The sequence below is a fragment of the Juglans regia genome, chromosome 2 (genome assembly GCF_001411555.2).
Source record: "Juglans regia cultivar Chandler chromosome 2, Walnut 2.0, whole genome shotgun sequence".
NCBI classification, from domain to species: domain Eukaryota; kingdom Viridiplantae; phylum Streptophyta; class Magnoliopsida; order Fagales; family Juglandaceae; genus Juglans; species Juglans regia.
This window is the reverse complement of record NC_049902.1, coordinates 8,389,788-8,404,473: the sequence shown is the minus strand read 5'-3', so window position 1 is coordinate 8,404,473 and position 14,686 is coordinate 8,389,788. Positions and strand designations below refer to the sequence as shown.

General features: G+C 34.6%; 1 protein-coding gene across 1 annotated transcript; it reads left to right on the top strand.

Annotated features, from left to right (window-relative positions):
- Positions 1-4,981: 4,981 nt before the first annotated feature.
- LOC109009696 (exosome complex exonuclease RRP46 homolog) lies at positions 4,982-11,896 on the top strand. Its single transcript, XM_018990282.2, has 8 exons — positions 4,982-5,507; positions 5,843-5,956; positions 6,460-6,560; positions 8,408-8,428; positions 9,280-9,352; positions 9,430-9,497; positions 10,575-10,707; positions 11,392-11,896. The coding sequence occupies exons 1-8, from the start codon at positions 5,402-5,404 to the stop codon at positions 11,505-11,507; spliced, it is 732 nt and encodes a 243-aa protein (XP_018845827.1). The 5' UTR covers positions 4,982-5,401; the 3' UTR covers positions 11,508-11,896.
- The last annotated feature ends 2,790 nt before the right edge of the window (positions 11,897-14,686 follow it).

Here is a 14,686-nt window from a genome sequence, read left to right as displayed (position 1 = left end):
GCGAGATGAAGAGGGGATATGATTATGGCCATGTCTAGGAAGGAATATGGGATTTATGCAGTGGATGATATTGAGACTCTTGCTTCCTTGCGAGGTTTACAGATGATCTATAATATTGGGTTTTCACATTTGGTTCTTGAGGGGAATTCGCTTGTTATTGTGGAGGTTCTTCGTTCCACCCAAGAGAAGCAGTTCAGTTTTAGCCCTTTGATACGGAAGATACAAATGCTGTTATCCTCTTTCTATTCCATTGATATTCTCATGTTTGTAGACAAGGTAATGAGGTGGCACATCGCTTAGCACAACATGCACGATTTGTAAGGGTAATGATATCCTTATACTTCATTTACTACTACTTTACTGCTTTAGTATTTTTATTTTTATTTTTACTCTTTGAATCTGGACTAAAAATCTGAGAACATGACTTTCTTGTATAATCTAGTAGAAAATAAATTCAATTAACCAACATAATCATGTAATTTAATTTTATAAAAACTGACATTCTTTTGCTTTTTGAGTCAGTTTTTATAAAATTGAATTTATTTTTAATTAAATTACATGACTATATTGGTTAATTGAATTTTTTTTTTAGATTATGCAAGAAGGTCATGTTCTAAGATTTTTAATCTAGATTAAAATAGTAAAACGAAAAAAAAAAAAGGATATTAAAACTGTAGTAAAAGAGGTGTAAGGGTATCATTGCGGTGGAAGCTACTGGAATTTCTGCTATGTAACTTTATTTACTACATATGTTCATTTTTAAGACAATCTGTATTTTCTCCTTATATGAATTACTTTCAGATTTTCAAGCAAAAATATTTCCCAAAGGGGAATCTCATGGATGCCAAGATAGGATACAGACCCTCTTACACATGGAGAAGCATTTTAGTAAGCTTGCAGTTACTAAAGGAAGGCTTGATATGGAGGATTGGCAATAGTAAAAAAGTCAAAATATGAGAAGACAAGTGGATACCAAGTCCTCACTCTTACATAATTCAATCAACAAGGGACGAATCTGGAGATTTTGATTTGGTGGCTGATCTCATAGACCCTGATTTGAGAATGTGTAATGATAATTTGTTGCAAAATCTCTTTTCCCCTAACGAAGTGGAGCTCATCAAAGTTATCCCCATCAGTCTTGGTGGTAGTGAAGATCAGTTAGTTTGGAGATGCACAAACAACTGGATCTTTTCAGTGAGGAGTACTTACCACTTACATAGAGAATTTTTGACTAGAAATGAAGGAGGTCCCTCTCATGATAGGCTGCAAGCTAAGGTCTGGAAGACTATTTGGAAACTTCAGGTTCCTAATGCTGTGAGAATGTTTACTTGAAGAGCATGTAGTGAAGCACTCCCTACTCTGTCCAACTTGTTAAAGAAGAAAGTGGTGGAGGAAAGTTCTTGTCCTATTTGTCAAAATGGGATAAGAAACACCAGGCCATGTATTAAGGGGATGTGAAGCTGCAAAGGATGTATAGGGACAATGGTGCAGAAAAGTTTAAAAGATGTCTTTCAACTATGCTTCTTTTCTGGGTATATGGGGCCATCTTGTTAATATTCTGCAGCAGGATGAACTTAAGGAGGCTGCTATGATTGCATGACTCATTTGGTCTAGAAGAAAGTATTTTATTCATGGTAATGACTTCACTCATCCTAACTCAATCATCAGTAGAGCCATAGAAGATCTGCGTACTTATATAAGTGTAAGAAATACCCAACCACAAAGCTCACTTAGGTTCAATGGCCCTTTCTCTCCATGGTTGAGGCCCTCAGATGGGAACAATAAAATCAATTGGTGTTGGTGCTATTCTAAGAGACTGTAAAGGCCAGGTTATTGGTACACTCAGAGCTGGGAGAAATCTAAGAGCAAATTATTTCACTGATGAAGCCTATGCTATGATGCTAGCTGCTCTCTTCTGTAAGGAAATGAGTGTTACAAAATTCACTCTTGAGGGAGATGCACTGCAGGGGGTGAACATTTTGAAGACACCAAAATCAGATTGGAGTCAAGAAGGTTTAAAGTTAAAGTGAAAAGTTGAATAAAATTTTGTTATAATATATTTTTTTAATATTATTTTTGTTTTGAAATTTGAAAAAATTGAATTGTTTATTTTATTTTGTATGAAAATTTAAAAAAATTTATAATAATTAGATAAAATGAAGTGAGATGAGTTGAGAAGAGTTGTGAAAACAAACGAGACCTTATTAATAGAAGATGCAAGGCATGTGCTGAATTCTTTTAGGCCCAGTTTGTTTGGCAGATGAGATGAGAATCTGGTCTGTACGAATGAGATAATTTTGTTTATCCAAACGGTTAATTTCACATCTCTAAGTTTTCAAACCCATCTCATTACTTTCTGACATAAACAGTAAAAAGAATTCCACATAATAAAAAAAATTCATTTGTGATTAAAATAGAATAAAAAATAAGTCATTAATAGAATAATATATTTTCACAAAAAAATTGATAATTTTGTGAGTATTGAATGGGAGTGCATTTTGGGATTTTATTAGAAAATTCGAAATTAATAAATCATTTAAAACAAATCTTCAACATAATTCATATACTTATTTATTACAATAATCAAAATTATTATAATTTATAATTAGAATAAATAATGACGAGTTTCTTATATATAGAAAAATAAATAAATAAAAATATCTTTTAAAAAAAAGAAATTAGCCAACAACTTCCCAATATATTTTGAAATTTAAATTATTTTTTAGAATAATAATATCTTTTAAAAAAGAGAAATTATTTTTTGAAATTATAGAGTAATTTCGGCCAACAACCTCCTAATATATTTTGAGATTTTAATTTATTTATGATAGATTTTTTAATTACTCATAAATATTATTTTTTTATCAATATATTCATAACTATTACTCAATCATTGGCGGGACTCATCCCTTTATCAAAGAGTGCTTCTACACCCACACATGGGAGATCTCGGTTGGGATCCCGCCCTTTGTGTTTTTTTGCTTCTTTTCATGCATTATCATATTTAAATCATTTTATTAAAAATCACAAAATCAATAAAAAGTACTTAATCATTAAGTTAAAAAAAAAAAAAAAAGCCAGTCGAGATCCCAATTAGAAAGACCCAGTTGTAGTTTTAGTATTTTCTTTTATCAAATTCTAAAAAGTCAAAACTATCTCATATTACTATCTAAACATATAATTTTTTATAAATTATCTCATCTCATCTTAACTCAAAAAATCTTATTACTATTCAAAATATCTCATTTTATCTTACCTCATCTTAAAAGATTAGATACCGAAACCATATTAAGAGCAAGGAAAATACTACTCTTACTGTTAGTTTCTACCGCTGTGAGTTTTTTATTATTATTTTTTACTTAATGATTAAATAAGTATTTTTTAATAATATTATAATTTTTTTTTATTTTTTAAAATATAATTAAATGTATTAAAAAAATACATAAAAAAAATACAAAATAAATCATCCTAAAACAATTAGTGGGAGCCCTAACGAAGCTCTTAGCGGTGGGAGTAGCACCACTCTAAGAGCAATCAATAAAATATCTTACCATTGGGCATATCGTCTAATGTTTTTTTTTTTTTTATATTGTTTTAATATTTTTAAATATTTTAAAAAAATATATATCAATATATTTAAAATTATTTTCTTAATCATTAACTAAAAAAAAAAAAAATTTTGACCAACGGTCAAATGGAGCGATAAAAGTGAGGCTGTAGACTAGTTTTTCCTCAGCACGAAATGCACGAATGGTCCATGGTGGATAACTAAAGGAGGAAAGTATATAAAAAAAAGAAAAATGCTAGAATGCATGAACGGGGAGGAGGCACGAAAAGCACGAAACCCATTCAGCAGTATGAAAACTTCATTTTATCCTTGCATAAAACAATAGTACTCTATTTTACCATTTTGTCCTGATAAATCCCAACACTTCAACGTAAAAGAAATCATGACCAACACTAAAATTATTTCACAACCCCAGCTTCTGGAAATCCATCATGAGACTAGCGGCAGAAAATGGAAGCTGAAATTACTTAAATTCAGCCCTCGTTTGGATACTAAATTCCTCTCAATTTATCTCAACTTATTGTTACTTTTTCAAATTCTAATACAAAATATAATAAACAATTCAATTTTTTCAAATTCTAAAATAATAATAATATTAAAAAATAATATTCTAATAATATTTTATCATCTCAACTCAACTCAACTCAACTCAACTCACTTCAACATCCAAACAGACTCACAAGGATGTAGATAAAAATAATTTCTTTAAGAAAAAAAAATTATTGCAAATTTTAGCCATGTTTGCTGCTCTGTATTTTTGTTTTAATTTTTTTTAAGTTATAGAAGGAATAAAGTATACAATAAAGATAAAATAGATGCTATCAATTTAGTTAAAAATTACTAACTACATATACAGATGAAGATAAAATATTCTCGGATTGTCTCAAGAGAAATCGACATTAGTGCAATAGAAGAGAAGTTTTATTTGTTTGTTTTTGTTAAACTGTGCAGGAGATGAAGTAGGTATACAATGGAGGGAGAAAAAGCAAAGAGTATAAAAAAGCTTCGGTGCCGTTTTGTTTTATTTTTTTATTTGCTTTCCAGTATTTATCCACCTTATCACTATTCGTGCATTTCGTGCTAGAGTGGGACTATTTTACCGTCTCACTCTTACGATTGGGCTTACCGTTCAGTGATTTTTCTCTCCTTTTTTTTTTATATATTTTTAATACATTTTAATATTTTTAAAAAATAAAAAAATATATCAATATACTTAAAATTATTTTTTTAATCACTAAATAAAAAAAAAAAAACAAATAAAGTGATCAATCAATTTTTTTTGACCAACGATTAAATGGAGTGATTAAAATGAGAGAGTAAAATAATTTTATTCTTCGTGCTATGTAAGGGCTTCTCTGCAGCAGCTCTCGTAAGAAAATGTTAATTCCTTAAAAAAAACAAAAAACAAGAAAAGAGGAAAAAGCTACCGAAACCAAAACACTTCATTTGAAACCTTTGAGTCCAGAGTCCAGACGTTCCCCCTTGCCTCCTTCACGTCGCCGTCACCTCCCTCTCTCCCTCACGTCGCCGAACCCTATTTCTGGCGGAAATCTGGTTCCCTCCCGGCTCCCCTCCCTATCACGTCCCTCCCTCCCTCCCCTCCAAGCGGCAGAGCCCCCTTTTGAAAATCCAAGCAGCCAGACCTCGGAACCCACTGGCTGAAGCAACCATTCCTCCTTCCCACTCCGTCCAAGCAACCGGTGATCATTCCGGAGCATTTGAAAATCCACGCCGCAGATTGAATCCCGATAACACTCCATCCCGGCCATCTGAGTTGACATTGGTTTATTCTTTGTGAGGTTGGGTTGTGGTTTCAATATAAAAGTTTTAACGATGGAAATAGATAGAGTGGATGGCCGTACAGAAAACCAGTTGAGACCACTTGCTTGCTCCCGCAACATCCTCAACCGCGCTCATGGTTCTGCCAGTTGGTCTCAAGGTAAATTTTATCTCCCCTTTTTCAGCTTGAATTGTTTGTTATTTCTCTTCTTTTGCTGGGCATTTCTGAATAAGTCATTTAGCTTATATTCTCATTCTAGTTTATGTTTTATCCTGTTTCTAATTGGGGTTTTATGGTCCTTTTTCTTTTGTGATGAACTTGTACTTTGTATTTTAGTCTGTCACTGTTTACTTACAAAAAAAATTTTTTTTAGTCTCTGACTATCGTGCTATTTTAGATATTCCGTTCTCTTCTTTAGTTGAGTATCTTTTCTCATCGTTTCTTTTTGGTGTTTTGGGTGGGGTGGGGGTGTTCTGTCACATTTGGTTTTTTAGGGGACACCAAAGTTCTTGCTGCGGTTTATGGGCCAAAAGCAGGAGTAAAGAAGAACGAAAACCCTGAGAAGGCCTGTGTTGAAGTTATTTGGAAACCCAAGACTGGGCAGATTGGTGAGTTTATTCTCTATTTACTTTTGCTACCCGACTTTGCATTTGGCTAATATTTACCCATTACAAAAAACCATATTTACAAAATATTTTTGAAATATGCCATTTCAATTGATCCCACAAATCCATTTATGATCGTTTTATCCTCCTATACATCTGATAGATTTTGGGATAAATATTTATTTGGAATTTAATGGTTAGCAATTAAATTGAGAAGTTTCAGTTTAGTGTTCTATTGGTGGCAAATTCCTGCTAGAATCCAAATCCACATGAACCTTAGAAGTTTACACATTTGATGTATTTCTGTTTAGAGAATGTCCGATTGTAAGTATTTTTTTGCCACTTCAGAGATAAAGATCTATCACTTTTTCGGCTGATGATGGGTTTCCAAGAATCCAGCTTATAGTCAATTCAAAGGGATTTGAAATAAATTGTGTTAGCTCTGTTTCAGAGTGTGTCTTGAATAATTCATGCCATTTAAGCTTATATATTTCTCTGTGGTTCAGGAAAACTTGAAAAGGAGTATGAGATGATTGTGAAGAGGACTTTGCAAAGCATTTGTATTTTGACTATTAATCCAAATACAACAACATCAGTCATAGTTCAGGTAAGTTGGTTTCGGCTCATATGGATAAGTTTTCTGTATTTACTTACTACTTGTGTTACTTTAGCTGTCCCTTATTAGTCATGGCCACTTAATGACTATAGTTCTGAATATGTGAGCTAGATGTCGTTGGTCCACAAAAAGGTTACTTGTGCAGTTGCATTGTCCACACACAGGGCAGCATATCATCTAAAGCTGTATAAGAAGTATGCTTTTGTACCCATTCATCTATTATTGCGACACAAAGTGTCAAGAGAGGCATAATATCTGCGATTAGGATAAGTGCTAGTCTCCTATACCCTGTATCTAGTATAGGAGGTGGCAAATAGGATACCATACTGCCTGGAAGAGTGATTCCTGCCCTTTGTAATGATCCAGCAGTCTCCAATTGTCGCCTTGACTGGTACTTCTGAAGTATAAATGTATGAGCACATATATGACTTGGGCTTTCATTAGGTTGTTACAAATGGTATAGGAGCTAAATCTAAGCCAAAAATATGGGATTTGAGCTGTAACACCTATCATGGAGTGACCTGACAAGGACATCATTAATTTAAGAAATGGAGATTGTAATATCCCAGATTAAGTATAGAAAGTGGTGAATGGGACCCCATCCTGCCTGGAGTAATTGTTGTACTGGTTTTAAGCAAGTTGTATTGTTCATTGCCTAAATTCAGTCTCATATTACTAATCTAGTAATATTTCTTCCCGTACTTCTATTTTTTTCAAAGTTCAAACACGAAATATTTCTTGCTTTTAATGATCACTATTGAAAGAGTTTATCAAAGTAGTATCTGGGCGGAAATCCTTTAGCGGTTGTAGAGAAATGGGATTTCTTGGGATAATGATACATGGGTTGGCACTTGGCTTTGCTGGTGGACTTGGGGATGGAATATAGGAACACACCAAAGTGGTAAGGAAAAAGGAGTTAAGACAATGCTTTCTGCATCAAAGTCTTTTAGCTTGCAATTTTTGGGTACAAGTATGGTTTTTGCCATGAAGATAAGCTTATGACTTTGTGAAGCCTGATGGTGGTAAATAAATTCAGATTACAGGCATGCATACATGTTTATGTATCTGATTGTCAAATGTACTTTGACATGGCTTTGTTAGGCATAGATGGTTGAAAATTTAAGTCGCACAAAGTGGAGATATATTTGAACTTTTAGGAACTGCATGTAGTTTCTCTGCAAAAGTCCAATGTCATAGGATTGTCAGGCAAGTTAAATTCTGCACCTTCGACATGTAAGATTTGTGCATTAAATACATCTTTAGGCTGATAGGGAGTTATGATGAAGAATGTGACAATGACAGGGGATACATAGTTTTAAGTTTTTATTTTTATTTTTGTAAGCATCATGGGTACATATAAACTTATCTTGTAACTGATTCAAGGGGTGGAACATTCTTCAATTTCGACGGGTGTTGATATGTATCATTCCAAAGTAATTTTTTTTTTTTTTTTGATAAGTAAGAAATTTATTAAAACCACATAATTAGGCATAGCCCAAGTATACATGAAGTATACAAGAGAAAACACCTAATTACAAACTAAAGCTGAAATACAGCTTGAAAGTCATTGGACTAAACCCATCCATTACAATAACCGAAGCCCAAAGCAACAAAGTATGAAAAAAGAAAGCCCTAATCCCATCCACCGAGCGTTCTCTATTGTTGAAACAGCGACCATTCCTCTCATTCCAAATACACCATATAAGACAGGAATCATCTTCCAAACAGCCTCTATTGACGATTTCTTTGAATCCTTTTCCAAAGTAATTGAAAAGCTTTGAGCTAATAATTAGCTTCATACTTCTGTCTGAGTTTATTTTTTCAATGTTTTGCTGCAGGTTCTCAACGATGATGGTTCTGTATCCTTTATGGTTATGCATCTTTCATATAATACACTTATAGAAGTTTCTGGTGGGTGGATAATCAATCTCTGAACCATTTTGGCCACATTTTTCATACTGGAGAGTGAAAAGAGAGACCTAACCCTCTTTCCATTTCGTTCAAAATTCCACTGCATTCTGGTCTCTTCCACCCTTTTTGACCAATTTTTGCTGTTTTAGTTGGTATGTTGTTTCAGCTTGGTACAATTTTATCAAACTATTTTTTTTTTTAATTTAACAATTATTTTCATCAAAGCAAGACATTGACCATTTGGTTTGATATTAAAAAGCATGTATGTGATGGTACAGACCAAGTTTTTTATGTAGCAAGATTTAGATAACTGGTAATTTGGCTTCTCTCACACCTTTTAAATTTGTTCGAACTTCCATCTGAAAATTTGTACCTGCAGACTTTATTAGCGAAGGGAGTATTTGGATTTCCCTTGGATTTGTTCCATATATTTCCTTTTTCCTGAAAGTGATTACCTTTATAGTGTGTTTTTGGAAATGAGTCCAGTCCTTACACCAAGTGAACCATTTATTTTTTAATTGTTTTAAAGAGTTGAGTAGTGCTATTTTAGTGCCATTGAAGAATAAAAGGTACTAGTTATTTTTTGTTAAGTTAAAAGGTACTAGCTTTTTACCATGGGACAGAAGTGATTTTGTTGAGCTAAGCACTTATCACAAGGAAATGGAAGAGGTAAAATTATTGACCTATGCCTACTCATCAAAAAAGATTATTGACCTATGCCTTGTTGAATTTGCCAACTTCTCCCTCATCTTATTTTGTCAATGTGATAAAAAACTCCTTTACTAAGTATATTTTATAGCTTCTCCCATGTGCCATTAATGCTGCATGTGCTGCCCTTATTGACGCTGGAATTCCTCTAAAGCATCTTGCTGGTAATAAAGAACCATGATTATCTTCTGTGTTCCTGTTTGATGGATGATTGCTGACTGTTTTAAACTGCTCCGTGTAGTTGCAATATGTTGTTGTTTGGCAGATAGCGGATATGTTATACTGGACCCCACCAAGCTTGAAGAACAGGTGAGTAAAATTTCTTGTTTTAGTTTATACTATGCCTTAGGGTTCTGATATTTCAGCTCTTTTCTTTTTGCTTCTGCACCTGTCATCAGTGGTCTTGGTGAAAAATCCTGTTATATTAACAAAAGATGCTTCAAGAGTGCAACTTCCTTCATGGTTGTGCTCGTTCCAAAAAGGAAAAGGGAAAGGGAAATTGTTGGGTTCAAAATGGTGATTGCTAGTTGGTGAACACCAAAACTTGGTGGTGCATTAGGTTAGGCTTCCTTCAAAGCACGGAAGGTTGTTTGGTTAGTAGAATTTTTAAGAGTTTTGGAAAAAAAAAAGAGATTTTTTTATTGAATTTTGTGAAAGTGGGTAGTAAAACAGAAAAAAAATTTGGATAAAATTTTTTGAGATGTGTTTTGTATTGGGGTTTGTAAAAGTCAGTAGAGTGATTTGGAAGTTGGTTGGATTAAATATTTTGGTTTGTGTTTTACAGAAACCTAGGCAATGATTAGATGATTTTTTTTATTATAAAATTATTTTTGGGGATTTCTTTTTTGATGACGGGAGAACCATCCCATGGCAGAGCCCTTAGGACTCACCCATGGAATTGTTTTAGGGGATTTAAAAGATGTTTGAATTGGAGTTGAAGATTTTATTTAAATGGCCTTAATTTTTTAGCTCAAAATCCTGATTTTTACAAAACCAAATGCAACCCCTAGGGGTTGGCTTAAGTGGTAAAGGCCTTGGGATTGCGGGTATGCTCCCCTAGGTATAAGGTTCAAATCCCCTTGGGTGCAAACAATCTCTAGGGGCTGATTGAAGGGTTTTTCCTTTGAATTACCCGAGGTGCACTTGCGTGAAACTCCTGGGCTTGTGCACCCCTGGATTAGTCGGGGCGTTGTTCCTGGACACCCAGTGCCAATAAAAAAAAAAAAATACAAGCATTGATGAGCTCAATTCAAAGCAAAGGAGAGAAACAAAAAATAAACAAACTGTCAGTTCTCTTATTTTCCTCGCTTTTTCAGCAGTAAAACAGGTGACAAATACCAAAAACCTTACCTTTGAGGATCTTTTCTTTGTCTTACGCAATTGCAGAAAATGAAAGCATTTGCTTATTTGGTTTTCCCAAACTTGATCCTCTCAGTCCTCCCAGAAGGATCATTAAAGGTGGTAGGAGAACCAATGGAACATGCAATTATAACGTCTGTTACCCAGGGTGCAATGTCAGGTATCTATCACACTTTGGGGATTATTGTCATCTTGAACTTCTATTTGTCTTCATCTGTGTATTCGATATTTCATCAGCATTCTTGAATTTGCTCAATTGTTTCTTTGCTCATAATTTTTAATCAGTTAATCTTAGTACTGTGTCAATTCACTTGGCTCCACCTCCTTGAATGTTTGAGGGCAGATGGATATTTGTTCCAATGGTCTGGTGATCCCACTCTTTCCAGGAGTTATAATTTGTGGGGCAGGTGCAATTAGCTCCTGATCAAATTGAGTTATCCTTGATTTCTTGGATGGAGTTCTGCATTCTGAATTCCCGATGGCTTTGTCAGGGTATTGTAAGCAATAGACATTACTATCCACCTAGTTGACCAGGGAAATGATTTTCTGGTAAATTCGAGACCATTGGAAAATTGGCTTCACTGGTCATTCTTATGGGAGACTTCTAATCCTGGAACAATTTCTGGTTAATATCTTCAGCAGAGGTTGCCTTATTTCTAAGACTACGTTTAGTACAAATGGGTCACCTGAATTATCAGTCTAGTTAAATTGAGCTCTTCATTTTTAGTCTCTTCTGCATGGCATGCAAATGAAAATTCTCTTACTGGGTTAGAAGGTGCTTGTATATCTCAAAAGTTTTAATGGATGCAATAGCTTTTCTAATTTGGTTAACTGACTGTTCCAGTGGATGATTATCTTCACTGTCTTGACCGAGGACGTGCCGCAACTGCTAAGATGTCTGCTTTTCTCAGGAAGACCTTGCAACCGCAAATCTCTAGTGACTCATCCAAAGCTGGGTGATCTCAGTTTTTGTTCAGTCCAAATACATCTCAATAGTGGAAGTTGTGCTGGTGCTATTTCCTTAGGTCACCCCGTTTCAAAGATGTTCATGTAGTTTTTGGGTGGTACCATAACCCCACTGCATGTTGTAGTCTAAAAATCCCACCTTTGTAGTCGTATGCTTTTGATTTGTTGATTTATTTTCCTAGGTCTTTAGAGTTAGGGGTATGCAGCCCAGCACATTGCTTTCTGAAAGCTATACATCTTTACTCTTGTAGGTTTAGGATATTCAGGCTCTATTATTTCTGTCTTGACCAGGATATATCCTGGATGGCTGCTACCCTGAAAACGAATACGCTCACTCTCTATTTATTGGCTTCGGTGGTAATTTAGATTCAATTCCCCCTATCAAGGAAAAAAATTCAATTTTCATTATAACTTAGTAGATTCTACTCATAAATTCATTAATCGTATCTTATTAGAATAAGTTATCAAACACCTGTCTTTTTATTGAAGAGGATGCCTACACCCTAATTTTATTGATATATCCGTGCTTTTGGCGAAGAAATTAAACAATTTTACATTAAGGTACGGAAATTTTGCTCTTTTTGAGGAGATTCAAACTCTTTGTAGTGGACAAAACCCAAAATAAACTAGTGACTTTTTCTTGACTTGTCAATAACAAAAATATAAATATATTAATAGTCACTTTTTTAACCATTAAGAAAAATAATTAAATACACGAGTAGTCAAAATGAGGAGATAAATCGAAAATTGAAGAGACATAATAGCATTATTCTTAAACAAATTCTATACAAGTTTTTGACCTTAAAGCTCCATTAGAAAAAACACATCCTCTTTTATCTGAAGATAATGGCATAGGGAGGAAAAAGTAGGTGGCGGTTTGACCTTTAATGGGATCTTCAGAACTCTTGAAGTAGGAGAAGGAGATAAAAAAAAATAAAAATGCTATTTTGTTCATTTAATTTGTCCTCTCATTTTGATATTTCATGTATTTTATTTTTTTAAAAATTTTTTTTACGTAATAATTAAGGAAGTGACTATTAGTGTATTTATATTTTTTTTATATCAATTTGACCTAACAATTACTTTGAGCAGTGTTACTCAGACTGCAGAGTACCACCGCTCTAAAAAAAAACCAAGCTTTAAAGGGTTCCTTTCGTGGCTTCCAATATTAAGGCTCACAGCCAGTCCAATTCCTACAGACGTCGACTTGAGGGGGGAGGGAGAGTGGGGATTTTATGGGATTAGCTAAGGCCAGTTATATTCTAAGGAAAACACTACTTTGCCCACTTTGTTTGACCACCCTATTTGATCGCTGATCAAAAATTTTTATTTTTATTTTTATTTTTTTTACTTAATGATTAAGGAAGTGATTTTAAATGTATTGAAGTATTTTTTTTTATATTTTAAAAATATTTAAAAAATGTAAACAAAAAATACCTGGGCGGTACGCCGAGCGGTAAGGTGGGGTGACATAGTAGCCCCACCCATATTCTAATCTTCCTGGAATGGTGACGTTTCATCCGGTGTAAATTTCCTCTTGAGACCACTTTCTTGCCTCTCTCTCAACTTTCTCGCCTTTCTTGTCCTGTTGTTGTTTTCAGTAATATTCTGAATGGAGATGTGAGGCTTGGATGAATGGAGGCTTGAAGGGGTGGCGACGGAAGGGTGGGTTTCTTCTCGAACTGGGATGGAGGCTTGAAGGGGAGGCGACGGGAAGGATGGGTTTCTCGAAATGGGTCTCTTTGGTCGTCGCATGGATGGAGGCTTAAAGGGGTGCTTTTCTCTTCTCGAATTGCTTTCTCTGGCTTGAAGGGGAGGTGACATAATGGGTTCTTAAACTGGATGGAGGCTTGAAGACCAAATGGCTTTTTGAAGATGAAATGAAGGCTTGGCTTGAAGATGAAATGCAAAGTGGTTTCTCTTTGGTGGGATGGATGGAGGCTTGAAGACGAACTTGTTTCTCTTTGGTGGGATGGGTTTCTCTTGGTGGGATGAGTTTCTCTAGCTTGAAGATTAAGGTTGAAGATGAAATAGTCTTTATTTTTTAATTTCTAAATGCTTACAACGCGGCATTCCATGTCAAGTGGGAAGTGGGAGCGGGGCGTCAGAGCGGTGGGCATAGCATTTTCATTCTTCCAAACTAGATATCAGTCCGTTGCTTCATATTTTCTGTCCCTACATGTATTTTCTTTCTTTTTCGTTGGTAGTTACAATGATTTCACGATATTTTGTGAGCCTGTTATGAATGTGTAATACTCAATCCAATAATTTTAAAGTTGAAATATTGATAACTTTTATTGGGGAGTAAAGCTACCCATCTGCCTCCTTTCCACATACACCACACGAATTGATGATTTGGCTTTTATTTTTTTATTTTTTAACTAAACGTTGTATTTAGTTTTACAACTAACCCCTTCCATACCCAAATCAAAGCAGAGAAGAGCATCGTTGATTTTCCTCCCCCCCCTCCCCCCCGGTTCTTCCTCTGCCAGCCTTTACCGTCACCGTCTGGGATCTCCAACGAGAAAGCTCCGACCGACGGAACCTAGCCACGATCGACTCATACATGTTTTCTCTTTCTTTTTTATTCCTAAAAAGTCTATTTTTTCTTTTATGTTTTTCTTATGCCCAGTAAGTTTCTTTCAAGCAACCATGGTTGAAGAAAAAGGATGGTTATAGGCCTCCAGATCAGTGCTTGTTTGTTGGATAAAGTTTGGGTATTTTTTTAAATTTTTATCAAGCACCAAAAATCACAACTGTGAAAGTTTGAGTTTTTTTTTCTTTTGTATTTTTTGTCTACTTCCTATTGAACATGCCGACCTCCAAAATTGGAATTTTGAACTCATTGCAGCAAAAGAAGTAACGAGAAAGAAGTTTACACGGAGAGTTGTTCTTAGATGAGAAAGATGAAATCGTCATGGGGAGAGAGAAATTTTTTTTTAGGGATTCACAGGAGAAGAGAGAAGACGGAGATTTAACCATTGACCGGAATGTAAATAAATCGAGTTTGCCATATCAGCCTTCGTGTGGCATGTGATGGAAAAACCGGCTGAAGGGTAGATTTATTCTTTTATTGGGCCTAAATTATTAATGGGCCATATCGGATAAGCACATGAACGATAAATTATTGAGATTGATTAGGAATTTTAATTAGGCTCAATAACTAGGTTAAA